This window comes from Moschus berezovskii, chromosome 25 (genome assembly GCF_049115385.1).
Source record: "Moschus berezovskii isolate FMDL1 chromosome 25, NW_MosBer_1.0, whole genome shotgun sequence".
Lineage (NCBI taxonomy): Eukaryota > Metazoa > Chordata > Mammalia > Artiodactyla > Moschidae > Moschus > Moschus berezovskii.
In genome coordinates this window covers 24,442,599-24,466,218 of record NC_142484.1, presented here as the reverse complement: position 1 = coordinate 24,466,218, position 23,620 = coordinate 24,442,599, and the positions used below count along the sequence as shown (strand labels likewise).

Genomic DNA, 23,620 nt, shown 5'->3' with positions numbered 1-23,620 from the left:
AAGCCAGAATACATGAAATCGGGCTTCCCTGGTAGCACAGCTGGTAAAGAATACACCTGCAATGCAGGAGACACTGGTTCGATTCCTGGGACAGGAAGATCCTCTTGAGAAGGGATAGCTTCCCACTCCAGTCTTCTTGGGCTTTCCTGGTAGGCTCAGACGGTAAAGAATCTGCCCACAGTGCGTGAGATCTGGGTTTGATCCCTGGGTTGGGAAGATCCCCTGGAGGAGGGCATGGCAACCCACTCCAGTATTCTTGCCTGAAGAATCCCTGTGGACAGAGAAGCCTGGTGGGCTACAGTCCATGGGGTCGCAAAGAGTGGGACACAACTGAGAGACTAAGTACAGTACACACATGAAATCAACTGCTGTCACAATGACCTCAGAGAGGATTTCTGCTGCCCAAGATCCACATGAAACATGTAATTCTGTAGCTTATGCTACTCACCTTGTCTTTGAAAATATGTGGGTTTTGGTATATAAAATCTCGGTAACTTTCTGTTCGTACTTTGTCCTAGGGCAGAGAAAGAAAAACATTATATTATACTTACAAATAAAATTTTTAAGGAAAATATGTGCTAATTATCACATACGTTTCTGCAGCTACTTTTTGCCTGGAAACCCATGTTTAATCTTTTTTTGCTAAAAGAAAATAATAGGGACTTCCCTGCTGCTCCAGTGGCTAAGACTCCAAGCTCTCAATGCAGGGGGCTCAAGTTCGATCCCTGGTGGGGGAACTAGATCCCATAAGCCACAACTAAAGATTCCGTGTGCTGAAACTAACACCCAGCACAGACAAATCAATATTTTTTTCAAAGAGAAAATAAGAACAGTAACAGCAACAACACACAAAGAAAACATTTAATAACATCACTGAAAGTCAAATAAGACCTAAGTTCTTAAAAATGTACATATTTTTGTCTTGACGTGCACCATCACTATAAGACTTCAAGTGATAATTAATACTAATGGACCTGATTCCCTGTAGTAGAACTAGGTTAAAATATGAGAGAAAAAAGACAAGACAGATATGAAAATTACAGTTACTTATTGAAAAATGAAGCTAAACTGAGTACAGTTTTCTAAGAAAGTCATCGACCAGCACCTACGTGATTTATAATCCTGTTTTGTTTCTAGAACTGTCTGTAGTAGGAAATGATGCTTAAAAGCCTATAAGCTTAAAAGTAAATAATTTGAGCCCACAGCCCACATTATGAGACTTCTCCACTCCGGAGTCTCACATGACCTGTGACCCAGGCAGGCACTAAACATTTATGTTGGTTCCTAAACAGTGCCAATTTCCTTTTAAATCACCTCAGCTGGCACATGTACTGACAGCAAATTAAGCAGTAAGGGCACAGTTGCTTAGTGAGTAAAATGAGTCTGATAAGAATATCTCAAACTGGGAATTTTAAATTTCACATTGGTAAAAAGTAGTTAACACCAAACACTACAACATTTATACCATTCACATCCCTGCCAAAACCATGTTCATGCCAATATTAGAATTTAAAAAAAAAGATATAGATATATATATATAAAGGAAATCTTAAATTAGAAGTTGTTTTAATTAGTGGCTCTAAAAAGGGGGAATTCTCCATGTTTTCTGATGGAATTAGTTCTAACTGCTTTACAAACAAAATTTTAAATCAGGTTTATTAAATTTATGTATTTTAAGAATTATGAGAATCTAATATTCAAATGAATTTAAACATACTATTAAGTAATTTTAAAAATCTTTAAAAAAAAAAGCTTTTTACTATTTTTATATTTTTATATTCTTCTTAGACTATAACCAGTGATTTCTGCTGACACAACAAAACCCACAAAGGGTGAACATCAGTCAAGAAGGCAGTCACTCAGAAAGCTCTCACCAATCACACCGCTCTAACTTAATCACTAGCACCCCAACTCCTGTCCTAAGTCCATGCACTGCTGCTCAGCTCAACCATAATCTTTCATCCGGCTCTTCCTACACATCCATCTGCTTTCACTCATATGCTCACCCTGGTGCAATGAAATTCAAAGTATACTAAACACAGTGCTTTGGACATAGCAGAGCTTTGATTTAATAAATGAATTTTTGAGAGGAAAATCCACTGAATGTGAAAATCCAAACAAATTAAAGACAAGCCTTCAAACCATTTCTAAAAATTTATTCTAACAAAAGACTAAAACTGTTCAATATAAAATAAGGCAATAAACAAAAATAAAATAATCTTTTGCACTCACCTATTACTAAGAAACACAAAAAGAACGAGAGGTTCTTTTGCTTCTCAATATTAAGAAGCAAAATAATTTTTTAAGACTACTACATGGTGTCACGGAATTATTCCTAAAAATATTTCAAAAATATAAGTATGAGACTAAAGACAACAGAAAAATTATATACTATAAATTTTACCAATATAAGTAACAGCATGTTTTAAAATACAGGCTCATGAAGGTGGACAGAATGCCTTAGTCAGCTACAAATACAATGAGGAAAATGAAGTAAAGAAAAATCATTTAATGGTACTATAGTCTGGATAAATGTTCACCAGGATAAACAATGTTTTTCTTGGGGGAAACAAAAACAGAGAGAGAGAGAGAGAGATACATTTCAGATTTAAAACATTAGCAACAACTCCTTTCAGAAAGATAAAGTGGCGAAAGGTTTTGAAAGTTCATGGTTATCTATTCTGCTATCAACTACATCTCTGGAATTCAGTTACCTTCATCTTGATTCTGAAAAATAAGATTACAAACTATCCTTATTTATAATCACTAAATAAGGCATATCCAAAATAGTGTCATTAAAATACTGTATCTGAGACTAAGCAACAAAAAATCCAAATAATATTTTTATAAAAGCAAGGCCAATTCTAAGCATAAAAATAAGTCCTGTATGTATGGCTTCTCAATTTTAAATGATTTGTAAAGATCATGTGAGACGCTGGTAGTAGCACAACCTTGAACAAATTATATGTGCTAAGAACTGTTTTGATAGGAAACAGAAGAAATATTGTGTGACATAAGGCAATATTTCATATTTGTCCACAGTATGTAACTTAGCAAAATATAAAATGGACAAATAGTCTTTCTGAATGAACTATAACCATATTTCCTATGATCCAAGGAGAGGTGGTTACACTGTGTATCAGCTAAGGGGAATTAAGGCATGGGAAATTATATTAATAAGAATTCTTATGTGATTCCAGATCTAAAAGCGATAAGACAGCACTGGGAACTTTCAGCTGGAACTTCTTAATGTACATCAAAAGGACTTAAAGATACTCCATCAGGTATGAAGATCCTCTAGTTACTGAAATATAGCTACAAGGGTCCAGGAGAGAGATTTGGAAATAAGTCCAAACTGGATTTTCCAGATGACTGATCCAAGAGCACTCAGATGTACTACCTTCTAGGAGTCTCAGTAACTTAACCAGTCTGAAAAACCCAATACCATTTTCCTATCAAAAGCATTAAAGGTTCACAACATTGAAACTGACGGGGTGATTTAAAATGACAAACATGGGCAAAGAAAAACTCCTTTAAGGAAAATATTCTAGACACAATAAAATTAATTTTAACAAGGAAAACGGTGTGTGTCCATTTCTTTTAAATAAATTCATCCTGGACTTAAAATAATTTATTACTTATAACTGCTATTTGCAATCCTATGCAACTACCCAAGTAATAACAGAAAGCACAACCAACCGTGACAAGTCATTAGTGCAGAAATGACATGACATTGCTTTAAAAGACTCCAAATCATTACAATTACTATTAATCAGCAAACCTCCAACTCTGCAATCCTGCAAAACTGACTCAACAAAGTATATACATTAAATATTCCTGGTTATTTTAAATAGGTATGTTTCAAGGAACACACTCTTCAAACTTCCGTAAAATAAATCAATCTTCTGAGGAAGGATTCAAAAGGGGATTTTTCTTTTGTTGGTTTTAAGAAAAAAAAATAGGTAGTGACATCTAAAATTCACAGAGATAAACATCGAAAATTTTAAATAATTTTTAAACTCCAACATTTGTTAGATATTTTCACTTTTACTAAATTAAAAAATTACACTTTGCTATTTTATAATCTATAATAGATGATAAAATGTATTATACCAGGTACAGCTAGAAATCTACTTATAGCTTGTATAAACATTACCATTATAAAAATTAAAACCAACCAAGTTCAAGTATCTGATCTGACTGAGGAAATTCTTTCTATCATTGATTTCAAATGTAAAAAAGTTATGCTATAACTGTGAGAATTATCTACAACTAACTTTGTACCAAAGAATTATTCTTTGCCTAAACTAATGACAGTACTGCTAATTAAAACACTAATTTCTCCTTCACACATTAAAAGGCAAACATAAAATTTATTTCTTCCTATTTAAAAGTTACTCTTGAGAAGCCTAAAATCATAGCAATTTTTCCCACTGTTCTATTTTAAGCAAAAGTAATTTCATAATAAAGATTAATAATGATCTTCACTAGAATTTACAGTAATTCTGATGCTTCTATAATCTTTTCAACGTAAGATGAGCTATCAAGTACCAAAATGATCTAAAAAGCAGTTCTCAAAAAAAAAAGAAAAAGGCAGTTCTACCAGAGCATGTGTGTTAAGAACCAGTTTCACTCTATCTTTCCTTCAGCATGGACCTGGCACATCTGTGCTCTTTTCTAACCTTGAGCATTTCTTCGTGTATCCCATAATGCCCGTAGGAGCTGAAATAAACACCATCCTCATCCTCCAGGAGGTCTGCAATGGCAGTGGTAGATGACGGGCAGGCTCTGACATCTGCGTTCATCACAAAATCCTGAGCAAATTGTCTGTAATCAATTTGAAATACACCCTTGAGACAAGTTTATTGGACCATGAAAAAAGGAAAGGCTAGAGGCTGAGGCAGAGGTAGGAGGGGGGTGTAGAGTGTGATGAGCCTCTAAATCACGATCTTAAGCAACGAAAAGCTCCCCCTGCTGGATTTTAAGCAACGGGCATATTCAAACCCAGTTGGAAGCATTCCTTCTGCAAACCACAAAAGCATAGCCAATTGCAAATTATGTCTATTGATACTTTTCGACCAACAAAATAAGCATACTATGACTCTATCCACTTTATTATTTCTACTGTTCCAAAATCTTATTTTATCGTGGAAGGGTTATATGGGCAGAAAGCAGATCCAAACTGGAAATTATTTACACACACTAACACCATCCACTCAGGTGCTAAAACTCACTTCCCTCTCTGATCACAACACATCAGAAACCTATAAGCTATACATGGGAAAGAAGTGTAAAGAGGCAGATAAAAGAATTGTTGGTTCCTAGGTTACTCAGCATAAAATATCAGAAAAGGGGAAGGGAAATTACAATCCGCTTGACTATTTTTCCTGCTGGACATTCTGGCAAACCATCAAATGGGTACTCAAGCAGTAGCACCCAACTTCCAAATCTAACAGGTTAAGCTGGAGGTATATACTTGATAGAAAGGCAGAATCTCAGACTCTATCTATTCAAGGCCTCCTGAATCAGAATCTGTAGTTTATGGCGTTACCCAGGTGATCCGTATACACGTAAAATTCTGACAAGTACTAAGCCAGCAGAATGCTAATTGACGCACTGTAGAAAACCATCTTATGGAGCTGCTGCTGCTGCTGCTGCTAAGTCACTTCAGTCGTGTTCGACTCTGTGTGACCCCATAGACGGAAGCCCACCAGGCTCCCCCATCCCTGGGATTCTCCAGGCAGGGACACTGGAGTGGGTTGCCATTTCCTTCTCCAATGTGTGAAAGTGAAAGTGAAGTCGCTCCGTCGTGTCCGACCCTTAGCGACCCCACGGACTGCAGCCCACCAGGCTCCTCCATCCATGGGGTTTTCTAGGCAAGAGGACTGGAGTGGCTTGCCATTGCCTTCTCCGTCTTATGGAGCTAGTTTTCCAATTACATACTTCACCATAATTATCATTTGATTCTTTAAAAATAAATATTTCAACTGTGTATTTCCCCCAAGTCTAAAAAGTATTAATCCCTATACTTTAAAAAGCCTAGGAGAAGAAAAGTAAAGTGGAGAAAGCTATTAGAAAGAAGATAATTCAAAAGAAGGTAGTATTAAGGAACAAAAGCACTCAAGAGGAAAACACTCCTGAGAACAATTACCATTAATATAAAAGTAATTACATAGAAGTATATGAGAATAGAATTTTATGTTAATTAGTTATAGCCACAATGTACAAAATACTTCATATCCTCAATATTACTAAAATTAAATATCTACACTGTGCTTTCTAGTACATGAAACATTTTACTGTATTCCACCTTGAATTGTATTATTTGCAAGATCTAAACCATTAATTTTCTGTAAGACTGATAAATTACTTCATCTTTTGCAAGTCCTCACGTGCTCCAGCCAATGCAGCTTCAGCAGATAGTGCCCTGGCTTCCATGTGTTTCAATTTTTCAACAAGAGATGCATTTTCACTGAGCCCATTGGGATATGAGAATGGGACTGACACTGGTTCATAAAGATCTTCTACATCTAAAAAAATAAATGGACAGTATTTTCAGGCCATCTTTTAACAACAAAGCACATATACATGTATTACAAATAAATATATACTAAGTGCCTATTATGCCGCCAACTGAGAAAAATTAGTACAAGTACATTTAATTAAATATTTAATATCCAAATTGTTTTGAGTTTATAAAGAATATGCTATTAGTCTAAGTTTTTCAATAGTTGGCCAAATTGAACACACAAACAGTAATTGCACTAAATCAAACCCAGGACAAAGCAAAAAAGTAGAAGGAAAAAAAATGCTAATATTTATTGATTCGGGTATCTTTCAAATTCATGTATCACATCTTGTTTCATCTTCAAAACAAACTTAAAACATAAACATTTATCCCTGTTTTAAGACATGGGAAAAATAAATTTCAGAGAAATTGACTAGCCCTAAATCATACAGCTGTTTAATGAGGGAACTATGATTCAAATCCATGCCTGCCTTTCTAGCCCATATCCTGCCATCACAGAGGGCCACCTCTAGTCTCTGGGTCTTTACCTGTAGAAAAACAGGTATTACATTTAGATATTCCTTAAGGACAGCATCGGAGAAGGCAGTGGCAACCCACTCCAGTACTCTTGCCTGGAAAATCCCATGGGCGGAGGAGCCTGGTAGGCTGCAGTCCATGGGGTCGATAAGAGTCAGACACGACTAAGCGACTTCACTTTCACTGTCATGCATTGGAGGAGGAAATGGCAACCCACTCCAGTGTTCTTGCCTGGAGAATCCCAGGGACCGGGAAGCCTGATGGGCTGCGGTCTATCGGGTCACACAAATTCGGACACAACTGAAGTGACTTAGCAGCAGCAGTAAGGACAGCATGGAGGTAAGGAATTCTGTACATTCACTAAGTTTTTCATCTTGAGTAAGGTGGTATGCAATCTATACACTGTCTTAGTGCTGATATTTTTAAATATCCTAATTCCTAATATTATTAAAAACTGATTTAAATTTAATGTCACTATATGTAAATTAGTAACTTCTGCTATAGAAGTTAATGTATGTAAATCATTAATTCTGCAAACAGAAATTAATATACAGAGCTAGTGAGCTGTACAAAACTGCAATTTCCATTGACTAATCTAATTAACTTTCACATCAACCTAAAGCAATAAAAACAATGCAGGTATTATACTGTCTCCTCAGAGCAGCACTGAGGGAAACAGGACCTTTTTTTTCCCCAATCAGTCTTTACTTGCAACAATTCTTTAGAATTGGGACAAAATACTAAGTTTAACAAATTCACAATAATATTATATAACTTAAAGACTAACGCCTAAATTGAACTTGTTATAAAAGCAGGATAAATCAGTCTGGCAGAATACTGACTCTTTGCTTTAAAAAACTATAGATTCATCCACTATTTAACTCACCCAAAATTAACAACAGCAACAAAATACTGTAAACTGTTACAGGATGGTGTACCATTTCTCTACTGCCTACTACAACTCTCACTGTTCATCTTGTCTTCAAAATTCTTTGAACTGTTTGCAAACCACCTTGTTAAAGAACTAAACAAAGAAATTGGCTTGTTTCAGCTAGTTTCTCTGTTTTGCTTTCTGCTGCAATAAGTTAGTCAGAATAAAAACTTTAAGTATTAATAATACAGTTGTCCCTTGGTATCTGCAGGGGCTCTGTTTCAGGACCTCTCTCAGATACCAAAACCCACAGATGCTCAAGTCCCTGTATAAAATGGCAATTTACACTTAGCACTTTAAATCATCTCTAGATTCCTTACAGTAACTAGCATGATATAAATACTATACAAATAGTTGTAAATACAATGTAAGTAGCTGCCACTGGGCAGCAAATTCAAGTTTTTTTTTTAGTTTTCTGGAATTTTTTTTCCTGAATATTTTTGATCCAAGCTTGGTTGAATCCAAAGATGCAGAACTCCTGGATACAGTAGGCCAGTTGCATACAGATAATTATAAATTAAAGGTTAAGTGTATAGCTTTGAAAATGAGAAAGGATTCAGTAAACCTTAACATTCATAACTATAGTATATCAAAACAGTCTAAATCAAAGTCCTAAACCACACTCAGAAAGAACTGCCACATCTACATTCTGTCTCAGGAAGTTCAAATCACCTGGACACTCCATCTTGGCAGTTGGAAAGTACCACAAAAGACAGTCAGTTTATCAGGAAGACCTAACAATTATAAGTGAGAATAAATCTCACAAGAGAGCTTCAAAATACATGAAGCCAAAGCCGACAGAATTAATGGTAAAAGCAGAAAATCCTCTAATCACAGTCAGGGATTCAAATACACCTCAGCCAACAACTGATAGGGGCAGATTTTTAAAACTCCAAAAAGACAAGAGAGATCTGAAGAAAAACCCTAGCACTGTGACCCATTCAGACAATACTATGCCCAATAACTGTATCTTGACACTTGTGAAGAATACTCATTAGTATCTCTGTAGACTGTCCCTCAACCTGGGGCTGTCTAGATGATTTTTTCATTACTGGAATGAGATTATACACTTTTGGTAAGGACAACAGAAAAACAATGCTGTCTCCTCAGAGCATTACACAAAGGGGTTCATGATGTCAATATGCTTATTACTGGTGATGTTAACCTTGATCACTCGGTTGTGGTGGGGTCTGCCTGGTTTTTCCGCAAAAGGTAACATCTCCTTTGTAACAGATTTTTTGGAGGAGATACTTTGAACTATGCAAATCCTATCTCAACCACCTAAGTTTTCGCCCACTCATCTTTGCATCCGTGGGTGGCTCTTCTCTGCAACTTACTACTGCGGTACTTGCCTAATACTGATTTTCTGTCTCTCTTCTCCAACATTTATTAATAGAAAATTCTATGCCAAAGAAAGTCAATGCCAAAGAAATCTCAAACTACCGCACAATTGCACTCATCTTACACACTAGTAATAAGTCATGCTCAAAATTCTCCAAGCCAGGCTTCAGCAATATGTGAACCGTGAACTTCAGATGTTCAAGCTGGTTTTAGAAAAGGCAAAGGAACAAGAGATCAAATTGCCAACATCGGCTGGATCATGGAGAAAGCAAGAGAGTTCCAGAAAAACATCTATTTTTGCTTCATTGACTATGCCAAAGCCTTTGACTGTGTGGATCACAATAAACTGTGGAACATTCTGAAAGAGATGGGAATCCCAGACCACCTGACCTGCCTCTTGAGAAACCTGTATGCAGGTCAGGAAGCAACAATTAGAACTGGACATGGAACAACAGACTGGTTCCATATCGGAAAAGGAGTACATCGAGGGTGTAAGCAATATAAACCTGCTTATTTAACTTACATGCAGAGTACATCATGAGAAATGTTGGCCTGGAGGAAGCACAAGCTGGAATCAAGATTGTTGGGAGAAATATCAATAACCTCAGATATGCAGATGACGCCACCCTTATGGCAGAAAGTGAGGAAGAACTAAAGAGCCTCTTGATGAAAGTGAAAGAGGAGAGTGAAAAAGTTGACTTAAAGCTCAACATTCAGAAAACCAAGATGATGGCATCCGGTCCCGTCACTTCATGGCAAACAGATGGGGAAACAGTGTCTGACTTTATTTTTCTGGGCTCCAAAATCACTGCAGATAGTGATTGCAGCCATGAAATTAAAAGACGCTTACTCCTTGGAAGGAAAGTTATGACCAACCTAGATAGCACATTAAAAAGCAGAGACATTACTTTGCTAACAAAGGTCCATCTAGTCAAAGCTACGGTTTTTCCAGTGGTCATGTATGGATGTGAGAGTTGGACTATAAAGAAGGCTGAACACCGAAGAATTGATGCTTTTGAACTGTGGTGTTGGAGAAGACTCTGGAGAGTCCCTTGGCCTGCAAGGAGATCCAACCCGTCCATCCTAAAGGAGATCCGTCCTGGGTGTTCATTGGAGGGACTGATGTTGAAGCTGAAACTCCAGTACTGATGAGAAGAGTTGACTCATTTGAAAAGACCCTAATGCTGGGAAAGATTGAGGGCAGGAGGAGAAGGGGACAACAGAGGATGAGATGGTTGGATGGCAACACCAACTCAAAGGACATGGGTTTGAGTGAACTCCGGGAGTTGGTGATGGACAGGGAGGCCTAGCGTGCTGGGATTCATGGGGTCTCAAAGAGTCAGACACGACTGAGCAGCTGAACTGAACGCTAAAATGGAGCTACTTGTTCCCATTTATTTGATTATTCATGTCAGTATGAATTCATGGACATTTATATTATCCTAAGGGTTAAAACCCAGAGAAGGCAATGCCAAGCCACTCCAGTACTCCTGACTAGAAAATCCCATGGATGGAGCAGCCTGGTAGGCTGCAGTCCGTGGGGTCGCTAAGGGTCGGACACAACTGAGCGACTTCACTTTCACTTTTCACTTTTACACATTGGAGAAGGAAATGGCAACCCACTCCAGTGTTCTTGCCTGGAGAATCCCAGGGAAGGGGGAGCCTGGTGGGCTTCCGTCTATGGGGTCACACAGAGTCGGACACGACTGAAGTGACTTAGCAGCAGCAGCAAGGGTTAAAACCCAACACTGTCATTTTCTGTGTTGATCAAATTCTTCCAGTTTTGGCCATTAGGAGCTCCTTCAGGTTGGTTTCCTGTGTTCTTTAGCCAAGTCTCCTCTTTTCACTTTTTCTTAAGTACTTCCTTACTTTCTGGAACAAGATGTCCCAGGTTTATCTTGTATTTTCCCTGCCTTATCATGGAATCAATCACCTCTCTCAGGACCCTTGGCACCTTATATTAATAAAGGATTGTAAATGAAGGTATGGACATGAGGGATGCTCATTGCTACCGACATTTTTCTAGGCCCTTTCAGCAGAGATAGACAATATATAAATATGTATTATACTAACCCACACACATCTATACTTCTGTATCTGTCTATATGCACACACATCTATATTTCTGTATCTGTCTATATAAGAAATACTGTGAATTTGTACTTCTGATTCTAATCTATCATCACAAGATTTATTTCATCCTTCAACTCATCCTCCTTCTCCAACAATGAGAAACCTGGCTCTTATCCATACTAAGTTACCTTTTCCACTCTGGCATATGTGAAAATAGTGTCAGAATTGTTAATCCATACCCTCCAAGAAGGGCATCCCACGTGGCCAGTGGTAATGAATCTGCCTGCCAATGCAGGAGACATGGGTTCAATCCCTAGGTTGGGAAGATCCCCTGGAGAAGGAAACGGCAACCCACTCCAGTATTCTTTCCTGGAAAATCCCATGGACAGGAGCCTGGCAAACTACAGACCATGCGGTCGCAAAGAGTTGGCCATGACAGAGCAACTGAGTACACACACATATACACACACACACCCTGCAAGAAACTCCTTTTCTTACTGAATTATAGCACTGATGCAGTTCTTTTTATCTGCAGCCTCAGCACAACATCCAGTCAAGGTCTCACGTAGTTCTTTTCCTCCCCTCTCTCTGCAGCAGGGTTACATTATTCCTTTGTATTACAGTTCAGTTCACCTGTTAGTGCTTGCATTCCACCTCACACCAACACCACCCTTTACCCATTCAGCCTCATCATTGCTGATTTCTTTAACTATATGAAGGCTATAAAAAACACAACGACAGTCCTGAGTCAGAGCTGTACAAAGATATATTCAGTGAAGGTGTCACGCCCTCATCTCTGTTACCTCAATCTCTGCTCTCTTCTTTCCATCCTTGTCCCACAAATCCAAGTAAGTTAACCAATCTCGAGTCTATCCTTCCTGTATTTCATTCGCAAAAATGAGCAGACACATAAGCATTTTCTCAAATCTCTCCTACACGAAGAGCATCATACTAGATACTCTTTTGAGCTCTGCCTTTTTCATTTGACACTACGTCTTGGGACTCCCCTAGCAGTCCAATATTAAGACTCTGTGCTTCCAATGCAGGGGGTGCAGGTTTGATCCCTGTTCATGGAACTAAGATCCCACATGCCACAGAGAGCAACCAAAAACTTACAAAAAAGAAACGAAAACAACAAAAGAGACAGAATGTCCTGGACAGCATTCTGCACCAGCTCAGTTCACTCTTTGTAATACAGGATTACTACTCTGTGGTATGGACATGCCACAGTTTATTCAACGACTCTCCCATATATGGACAGTTAGGTTGTTCTCAACATTGTGAATTACAATGCTGCAATGAATAACCATGTCTTCTATGTATTTTCAGAGTGTTGGAGGTGTATCTTTAGGACCAATTCTTATGAGAGAAACTGCTCAGTTTAAAAGTTCATGTCCAGATTTGTTCAGTCGCTCAGTCATGTCTGACTCTGCGACCCCATGAATCACAGCATGCCAGGCCTCCCTGTCCATCACCAACACCCGGAGTTCACTCAAACTCATGTCCATCGAGTCGGTGATGCCATCCAGCCATCTCATTCTCTGTCATTCCCTTCTCCTCCCGTCCCCAATCCCTCCCAGCATCAAAGAGTCTTTTCCAGTGAGTCAACTCTTCGCATGAGGTGGCCAAAATATTGGAGTTTCAGTTTCAACATCAGTCCTTCCAATGAACACCCAGGACTGATCTCCTTTAGAATGGACAGGTTGGATCTCCTTGCAGCACAAGGGACTCTCAAGAGTCTTCTCCAGCACCACAGTTCAAAAGCATCAATTCTTAGGCGATCAGCTTTCTTCACAGTCCAACTCTCACATCCATACATGACCACTGGAAAAACCATAGCCTTGACTAGACGGACCTTGGTTGGCAAAGTAATGTCTCTACTTTTTAATATGCTATCTAGGTTGGTCATAACTTTCCTTCCAAGGAGTAAGCATCTTTTAATTTCATGGCTGCAATCAGCATCTGCAGTGATTTTGGAGCCCAAAAAAATAAGTCTGACACTGTTTCCACTGTTTCTCCATCTATTTCCCATGAAGTGATGGGACCAGAAGCCATGATCTTCGTTTTCTGAATGTTGAGCTTCAAGCTAACTTGTTCATTCTCCTCTCTTTCATCAAGAGGCTCTTTAGTTCCTCTTCACTTTCTGCCATAAGGGTGGTGTTATCTGCATATCTGAGGTTACTGATATTTCTCCCGGCAATCTCGATTCTAGCCTGTGCTTCTTCAGCCCTGTGTTCCTCATGATGTACTCTGCATATAAGTTAAATAAGCAGAGTGACAATATACAGCCTTGACGTACTCCTTTTCCCATTTGGAACCAAGTTTGTTAGGTACTGCCAAATTTGATTCTACTAGCATTGTATGACAGTGCCTATCTCTCCACAGCCTTGTCAACAGACCGTGCTGTCGTACAATAAAAATCTTTATCAGTCTAAGAAGTGAGAAATGGTAACTTGCTGTTGGGTTATTTTTATACCTTTTTTTGGTATACAGTCCAACCACGTATCTTTCCCCATTGTTCCATCAACTGTTTGATCCTCTGTCCCCTAATTTTTAAGAAGTCTTTTATATGAAAAGGATATTAACCCCTTGTGGAATATGTTTCAAATACTATATCATACTTTAAAAAAAAATTTGACTAAACTCCATTTTATTCACTCAGATTTCATTAGTTTTTCCCTAATGTCCCTTCTCTGTTCCAAAATTTCACCCAGGATACTACACGTGTTTAGCTTAAACCCTTCTTGGCTATGACAGTTTTTCAGGCTTTCCTTGTTTTTAACAACATGGACCGTTTTCAGGAGTATTGGCCAGACACTCTGTTCAATGCCCCTCACTTTGTGTCTGTCTGATGGCTTTTCATGGTTATACTGAGGTTACTCGTCTGGAGGGAAGACCACTGAAGTAAAGTGTTATGTTCACCACATCATACAAAGGGTTCATACTATCAACATGATTTATTACTGATGATGTTAACCTTGATTAGCTGGCTATGGTAGTGTTTCCCAGGTTTCTCCATCATATAGTTCTCCCCTCTTACACTAGACATTCATTGCCTATTTTCCTAGTCATCTTTTTTAATTTAGTCATCTTTATATCCTCAAAAGCCAAAATACAAAGCAGATGCTCAATAAATATTTACTGAAGGACAGTGGAGGTGAAAAGGTTGGTCACCAAGCCAAGAGCCAGGGGAATGAAGACCTTCTCTTCCACCTCTCTCCACCAACGGCCAGGAGCACAGATCCTTTGTGAGGCTTTTTTGTTTTGGCTGAAGGATCTGAGTTTCCCAACCTGGGACTGAACCTGTGCCCCTTGCAGTGGAAGCATGGAGTGCTAACGAGGGCCCACCAGGGAAGCCCAGAGACCCTCCGAGAGATGCGAATAGTACACTGATTAATGAGCATACCCAGTTCAAGGTCCACCTCCTTCCCTAGCCCCTTTAACTGTTCCAAATCTCAGTCATGACTTCTTCATCTGATTCCTCTATCTATTTACTAGTAATAATAAATTCTCTGTCATTAAGCACTTACCCTGACAGGTACTGTGCGACTATGCATTATCTTTGCAACAATTTTGTAAGACAGCTGTCATTATCTCCTTTTTACAAATTAAAATTAAGGCTGAAAGAAGTTTACATACCTTTGGAAAGTAAAGAGTTCAATACTGGTCTGCATCCATAGTAATCAGCACACAACACTCGGTATCTGTTGATCTGAGTAATTGCTTTCTCTCCTGAACTGCCCTATTTTTCCTACTTCTCATGAAACTTAATATATTCCACCATATATTATTAATATAATACAGGACAGTCACTCAAAAACAAAAGAAACCTACTATTAGATTATGGGCTCTCTATAGGAAGGACTCATTCGTTAGGTTTGTACAGAATTTAACACACTACTTTTAAGCTATGAGTGCTCAATTTGAGTTTAGGGGGTCATGAAGACCACCTAGTGGGCACTTCGTCATGCATCAAAGATCACTTTGGTCACTTCTGAGGAGAAAATAAAATTTAAGAGAGGTTACAAAAACAAGAATCAATCTAGGCCTCACCAAATTTTAGAATTAGAAATAAAGTTAGAAATCTGGCCCCAGTTCTCATTTTACAAATGAAGGCTTAAAAACAGAAAGCATAAGTGCTTTGTCCAGGGTCACTTAGTCCCTGAATCATACTTTAAGGTTCTTACTACAGCATCACACTGCCATACAACTCCTGTTAATGGTACTTCTTAAGGAAATGAGTGGTTTCCCACAGCTCTCACTTATCAGAGAACTGCTCAAATATATACTGTCAAACTACTATCTGTGACAGTATGTGTCTATTTAGAACAGTCTTGCTGATCTAAAGACAGCAACCTTCTACGTCACCCAACTGGCACAGAAACATGACAGAATGTATAAATTAAAAAATAACAATAATAAATCATGAACTCCAACAAATTAGATCTGCAAAAGACGAATAAGAAGCCAAATGAATTTTTACAAGATTCCAGTTCAATAAGGAATGAACCAAAGCACAGAGCAAATAACTCAGAAAGAAAGCTACAGTTAAGAAATGAGTGAACCTGCCACAAGGCAGGCTTAAGAGTTAGTGTACATGCGTAAGCCCATGAGAATTTGCATGGAGTCTGCTCTGCACCAAAACAACAGCTCCGTAAATTAGATATCTTAAGAAAAGTCAATTATCTGATGATGAGGTAAAAGCAGCAAATATTGCTAAATTTACTTAAATCTATTAAATATTACATCTGATTTAAATTTTTTAATTTAGATTTAAAAGTTGTCAATTTGAGTTACATTAAAAATTAGTCTGCCAGCTAAAAATTACTCTCTTAAATTTTCCTGTTTCCAAACATCTTGTACACAATATTTATCCCAAGCTCATAGTCCTCCCTGTTAACTATTAGCATGACTCACTTTTCAAGTGACTTAACTTACCTACTGAAACCAACTACCGAAAAGGTCTTTCGAGAATCAAGGAGGAAACATATATCCTGTAAAACCTAACCACTATTCTGCCATAACAAATGACCCTACTTTAAAGTAGATACTGTATGTTCCGCTTACCAAATTGAAGTAAAAGGTCATCTTCTAATACTGGCTTTAAATATTCTTCTTTCTCCCAAGGCACTGGGTTGTATATGGAATTCATATATTCAACTGTAGGATTCTGCAAGTAAAATCAATTGCATATTTTTTCACTGCACATAATCACACAATCCCTTTACCAAAAGAAAATTAAAAAAGGAAAGCACGTCTACATTAACACAGAATTGGTATTTAAAATGAATCTGTGTTAACCTGCCATTTCATTAACTTGACTGAATGATTGCTTAATTGTTTCAGTGCACAGTTTCATACTGTTTGGATTTGGGGGAAATGGCAACATAAATATCAACTGACCAGAACCAAATGTTTAAAAAAAGAGCAACTAAGATGCTAGGAGGGATTGGGGGTGGGAGGAGAAAGGGACAACAGAGAATAAGATGGGTGGATGGCATCACCGACTTGATGGACATGAGTTTGAGCAAACTCCGGGAGTTGGTGATGGACAGGGAGGCCTGGCGTGCTGTGATTCATGGGGTCACAAAGAGTCGGACACGACTGAGCGACTGAACTGAACATTGATTCATCTCTCACGTGCAATTAAAAACCATACTTAAGTATGGTAAGTATGTATGGTACCATACATAAGCATGATACTTACGTATGTATGTAAGCACCATGTATTTACCTGGTGCTATGTGTTGTGCTAGTTTCTAATGTCCAGGATTCCAATATGATGAGTGTCAAAACACTTCCTTATACAGCAGTTCTTCATATTCTCTTAAAAATGGGTACACTGACAATCACTGCAGTATTTCCTTACGTTTTAAAAAAAATTGTAAATTAAGCTACCATCTTACCTTAAGTCTAATAAAATTTATCAGTTTAATGTATCCATAAAATTCAAGTCCTAAAAGGGAAAAAAAAATTCAGTTATTTCAACATGAGTTTTGTTTCACTGACCTGCTCCAGAGATGCTTCTCTGGTAAGACAACAAGCCATAGATGACAAATTTTTTAAATGCCTTCCTTGCATTCTAGAAAATGGGAAATTATTTTTTAGAATTCTACTCTTCTCAGAAAAATACAAATAAGGAAAATTAGGCCCTAGATTTTACCAAGTATTTGGCAGTTGACACTAGAGCCAAATTTTCTAATTCCCCAATTTTTATAGTACCTACCAAACTATTATTTTCCCAAGACACAAAGGGTACTAGCTTTTACATTAAGTTAAATGATACAAATGAAAAAACAATAAGGCTTGTACCTGGTTCTCATCTTTTCAGAAATGAAGCAACATTTAAAATAAGGGAGAGCAAATAGCATGTCCAACCAACCAATTATTATTTGTCATGAGAAAGACTGTTATGAGAACATGTGCTGTGCTAAGTCACTTCTCATGTCTGACTGTGCAACCCTATGGACTTATAGCCTTCCAGGTGCCTCTGTCCGTGGGAGTCTCCAGGCAAGAATACTGAAGTGTGTTGCCATGCCCTCCCCTAGGGGATCTTCCCGACACAGGGCAGGGATCGAACATGCAGCTCCTGAGCCTCCTGCACTGCAGGCGGATTCTTTACCGCTGAGCCACCAGGAAAGTCCTAGCGAAAGACGGTTATGAGAACATACTGGTATATGAAGTGTTTCATATGCCTAATAACATAAATAACATTAAAAAACCCTATTTGATAAGTGAAACCCCTATTTGATAAGTGAAAACATAAAATTATATTAAGCATGACTCCAATTTTAAAAGGCACATTAGAAATATGAAAAAAACAAACAATGAAACAGTAGTTTATGTCTTAAAAAAATAATTGCGGTTGAACTTATGGTTCACAGACATAACTGCATCATATGTGTATCCAAGACCTAAAATCTGCCTATTTGCTACTCTTCAGTAATGTCCTTTCTAGTTATTAGTAAATACAGGGACCAAAAAGTTAATTCTCTACTGAATTAATTTTCCATACTGTAGCTCTTCAATATTTATTTAAAGTAGAGGGTTTTAAATATGTCTAGATCCAAGTTGGAGAAGGAAATGGCAACCCACTCCAGTGTTCTTGCCTGGAGAATCCCAGGGACGGGGGAGCCTGGTGGGCTTCCGTCTATGGGGTCACACAGAGTCGGACATGACTGAAGTGACTTAGCAGCAGCAGATCCAAGTTACAACAGAATCATCATCTGAACCTCTGGCTACCACCTTAACTTTATCACTCTCTACTTCCATACTCTCTTATCGAACTCCTTATAAAACTCAATCTTGTATGCCCTGAAGTCTATGTTATGCTCTGAGCTGGTAAGTTGTCTTTTTTCATAATGATCTGCCTCCTTTTCCAAAGTCCACCTTTACCCTTACGCTCCCTAATTCTAATATCCTCCCTTCTCTTAAATTGATTAAAATGCAATCACATGCCAAGGGTGCTTTTTCCTTTTTAGCTGTGAAGCCAATTTAAGCTTAAATACAGTGAATGTTATCTAGAATGACTTATTAATCTTTCCTCAAAAGCCACTTACCAAAAACACCTCATTTTCATAAACTGTTACTGTATGTTTCACTATATTAGACTTGCATGGAAAAAGAAGAGATGTGGAAAAACATAAAGTTTGAATTTCATTACTAAAATTTTCTTTATTCTAAAAAATACTTACCATGTTTATGAACCATGTTATCAATACTAAATTGATGCTCCGACTTACAGTGTGAAAATGTTTCTTCAGCAGATGTAAATAACCTGAAAAATCAAGCAACAGCTTCATGGAATAGTCCCCTAACAACTCTAAGTACTGATTTCATACTTCATCAAATATAAACTTTTCCCCTCATTCTACAAGTTTCCAGTTTTACTTCCAATTAATAATAATAAAAACCACCTGTAAAGAGGATCCCAGCACTACTAAAGGGAATTAGTACTCTGAGTCCCATTTTACACCTAAAACAAACTATCCTTTAAAGGTCAAGATTAACTTGCCAAACAATAGCAGTGAATTTACCACAAAGTTTCTGAGAGAGAGAAATCCCTTTGAAAATCTGTCTCTCTCAAGACATGAACATTCTCCATGTAAGACTCTCTTTTCCTCTAAGTAACAACTCTTGTTTTCAGAGGCTCTGAACTGGCAAAGCTCAAACATCTTTTAGAAATAAAGCATAAAATGTAATTTTATAACAGGCACATTTCCAAAGTGCCATATTTCAAAAAGTGGTCTTATTGTGCTCCACAAGGATTTGCATTACAGACACTGGGATGTCCAAGTTTCTTTATTATGTTATCTGCAAAACTGAAGGATGCACAATAAGTTAGGAATTTACAACAGAGACACATCTTTATGCTTAGCACATAGGCAGAAGTTCTAAATAAACATTTACCAAGATAGGTTATTTTTGTAGTATTTACGCAGCCTACCACAAAGAAGTACCTCCCTCAATAAATATTTTGTGACTAGAGTATATGCACACATCCCTTATTTACCCAAATGAGGCTACATGTGGAAACTGACGAAATCAAAAGAAGCTAATATACCATCAATCAGCACCATGTCCAAACTCAGAGGGAACTAAAAATGTTTTGTGGAAACTGACGAAATCAAAAGAAGCTAATATACCATCAATCAGCACCATGTCCAAACTCAGAGGGAACTAAAAATGTTTATTAAAGTAATACTAGTCAATGCCAATCAGTCCTCTTTCATCCCCACCTGCCCAGAGAAGCAGCCAAAGTCTGTTGAGATGAAGAGGCAGAATTTTAAATGGAAAGAACACTGTTTTGGATATAAGACAAACTACAGCTCTGCAACTCTGAACAAGTTACTGGCATTGCATTGTCTTACTCTCAAAGCGAAAAAGGCATCAATTTTCTTCACCTTCAACAGGTGGGGATCCTCTAACAAAGGTGATTCTTTAAATGGTTCAAATGGAACTATTACACCTGAAAAGCTTTCTACTTGTCAAACAAACATAGAAAGGGAGAGGTGGAAGGATTCTGAGGGGTTAATCTAGTTTAGTGACTCCCAAATTTGTTACTCTTTAGAATCACTTCGGATAGTGTCTTTATAAAAAAGCAGATTCCTAGACACTAACCCTGCTTTGGAAGGGCAAAGGTGCAAAATTTAGCATCTGTTATTTTTTTCTTAAGTGTTTTAGGTGACAACCAGACTAGGGAACCACAGATCCAGTCCAGAATACTTTTATTTTTACACAAGGGGAAACTAAGGCCCGTCGAAGACTAATACTGTAACCTGGCTTCCAGTTCATGGCTCCTCCCTCTGGACAAACCCTCACCCCCATCCACGGGTTCCAGATTTCCAGGGCAGCCACTCGGGTTACCGACTCCAGCTGAACCGACCACGAAAACCCACGTGGCTCGGCCACCCTGGGCCTGAGCCTGGCGCTGAGATGGACGAACCTGTCACAGAACAGGCAGGGGGTCTGCTGCTCGGCGTGGGGGAGATCCGCATCGTCCTCATCCTCCCAGCTCGCCTCATCTCCGCTGTCTGACAGGCCTGGCGGGTCCTCCTCCTCCGCGGCGCCTAGCACACGCAAACGGTCAGACGGCCTCGGACACCAGAGCTAAACGGGGGCACGAGGGGCAGGGAGGGGAGAAGGCTTTGGGCCCGGCCGGCCCTCCCGCCCCGCACCTCCCCGTCCCTCTCGGCTGGGCCCCTCCGCCCCGACCGGGGCGAGGGGGACAGGGGGCTCTCCCTGGCCCCACGGCGGCGCGGCCTGCGCGCTGAGGGCCGGGGTACCCACCGGTAGCGCCTGACTCTAATGAGCACATGGCTGAGGCGGCCCTGGGAGACCAGCGCGCCTCGGGGAGGGGAACAGCCGGAGCAGCGCGCGCGTAGCCGCCTCAGAGCAGCGCCAGCCCGGGAACCCCGGAAGTAACGTGAGCGCGCAGCGGGGCCGTTGCTCGGGGAAACCTCGGGGACTCCGGGACACGCGAGAGCGCGCGCGCAGGCTCGCGAGCGCTTCCGGCCTCAGGGGCGCGGCGTCGTTCACGTAAGCTGGGGTGGGCGGGGCCAGGGCGGAGCTCCGTCACCCAACGCAGGGTGGACGCAGCGCGCGCCGAATGTGCACGGAAGCCTGGGCTGGGCCTTGCAGCTTGTGCGTGGTTTTTGTGTTTTCCTGGGGCTGCGGCAGGCAATAGCGTTGACGCCCTCGCTTACAGCCCAGAGCCAACAGCGGCTCCGCAGCCCGCATCGCTCCCCTAGTCCATCCCTTATTCGAGGAAAGAGCGGCTAGTGGAGGGCGGCAGCATCCTCTGGTGGCGGAGAAGGTCAAGCGCAGGCAAGAACCTGGGACTCCACCCTGGTTTGGGGCCCCGAGGCGCCCCTCTGGAGTGTGGCTGGGTAAAGGGAACTGCAGAGACCATTGAATGGAATGGTTGCTGCTGCTGCTGCTAAGTCACTTCAGTCGTGTCCGACTCTGTGCGACCCCATAGACGGAAGCCCACCAGGCTTCCCCTGTCCCTGGGATTCTCCAGGCAAGAACACTGGAGTGGGCTGCCATTTCCTTCTCCAATGTGTGAAAGTGAAAAGTGAAAGTGAAGTCGCTCAGTCGTGGCCGACCCTTAGCGACCCCACGGACTGCAGCCTACCAGGCTCCTCCATCCATGGGATTTTCTAGGCAAGAGTACTGGATTGGCTTGCCATTGCCTTCTCCGGAATGGAATGGTACCAGGGGCCAAAGCCTGAAGGGCTATTTTAAGCAGTTTTGTCTTCGAAGTATACGTCCCAAGTTCTAGTACCAGATGTTAGCACTAGGCTTGGCAGAAATTTATCCAGTTAAACTGAATGCTGTGGCCTGCTAGGCTCTAATTTTGTCTAACACCTCAACTCATGCCTCCTCCTTGGGTCCCACTCTCTACGGACTTCCCTGGTGGCTCAGACGTAAAGTGTCTGCCTACAATGTGAGAGACATGGGTTCAATCCCTGGGTCAGGAAGATCCTCTGGAGAAGGAAATGGCAACCCACTCCAGTACTCTTGCCTGGAAAATCCCGTGGACGGAGGAACCTGGTAGGCTGCAATCCAACACGACTGAGCGACTAAACTATCACTCCAGCCTTTCATTTGATGCTACCCGTTTTCCCCGCCTCTATTGTCTTTGATAACAAAGTTCTACTAAAAGGGAGGTACTTTTTGTCTCAGCCAGCAAGTCTCCTCAGACCATTTTTCTAAAGTAGTTTCCATTGTCATCCTAGCAATCTCCAGTTTCTTATCACCTGTGTGTGTGCTAAGTCTCTTCAGTCACCTCCAATTCTTTGCGACACCATGGACTGTAGCCCACCAGGTTCCTCTGTCCATGGGATTCTTCAGGCAAGAATACTGGAGTGGGTTGCCATTTCTTTCTCCGGGGGATATTCCAGACCCAGGGATTGGACCCTTGTCTCCCTCATTGCAGGTGGGTTCTTTACCACTAACGCCACCTGGGAAGCCCTTTTTCCTTTCTTCTTTCAGTCTTTAGCCACAATACTGTTTGAGCATGAGGGAAGGGCCATGTCTCTACTTTCATTTCTCTGGCACATAATATGTGGCCTAACTTACAGTAGGTACTCAATAAATTTGCTGAATTAAAAAAATTCCTTAATGAGAATTCCTTGTATTATTGCTACACTCTTCTGAAGTTTACTCCTTTTACTGTAACCCCTAGGGGACAGAATCCATCAAACACTAGTTTTAAGGTCCCCTTATATCAGGATGTGCCACTCTGCCGTGCTAAGTCGCTCAGTCGTGTCCAACTCTTTGCGAACCCCATGGACTATAGCCCGACATGAACTATAGTCCATGGAATTATCCAGGCAGGAATACTGGAGTGGGTTGCCGTGCCCTTCTCTAGGGGATCTTCCAAACCCAGTGATTGAACCCAGGTCTCTGGCATTGCAGGCAGATTCTTTACCGTCTGAGCCATCAGGGAAACCCAAGAAAACTGGAGTGGGTAGCCTATCCCTTCTCCAGGGGATCTTCCCAACCCACGAATCAAACCCAGGTCTCCTGCATTGCAGGTGGATTCCCTGAGCTACCAGGGAAGCCCATGTTGTAGGATACTGCCCGACTATCTGCTGGCTTTGCTGCTGCTGAGTCACTTCAGTTGTGTCCGACTCTGTGTGACCCCATAGACGGAAGCCCACCAGGCTCCCCCGTCCCTGGGATTCTTCCGGCAAGAACACTGGAGTGGGCTGCCATTTCCTTCT

General features: G+C 40.3%; 1 protein-coding gene across 2 annotated transcripts in view; it reads right to left on the bottom strand.

Annotated features, from left to right (window-relative positions):
• The window catches only part of PRMT3 (protein arginine methyltransferase 3), a 149,397-nt gene extending 127,478 nt beyond the window's left edge, over positions 1–21,919 (bottom strand). For both annotated transcript variants that reach the window (XR_008684435.2, XM_055416040.2), the window contains exons 1-8: positions 21,180–21,919; positions 20,836–20,959; positions 19,085–19,167; positions 17,297–17,346; positions 16,458–16,560; positions 6,371–6,530; positions 4,683–4,827; positions 449–514 (exon numbers count right to left, since the gene is read on the bottom strand). Coding sequence is in view for 1 of the 2 variants with exons in the window: in XM_055416040.2 (XP_055272015.2) it covers positions 449–514; positions 4,683–4,827; positions 6,371–6,530; positions 16,458–16,560; positions 17,297–17,346; positions 19,085–19,167; positions 20,836–20,959; positions 21,180–21,207 (759 nt within the window). In the remaining variant the exon portion in view is untranslated. The remainder of the gene's footprint in view (positions 1–448; positions 515–4,682; positions 4,828–6,370; positions 6,531–16,457; positions 16,561–17,296; positions 17,347–19,084; positions 19,168–20,835; positions 20,960–21,179) is intronic.
• Positions 21,920–23,620: the final 1,701 nt, after the last annotated feature.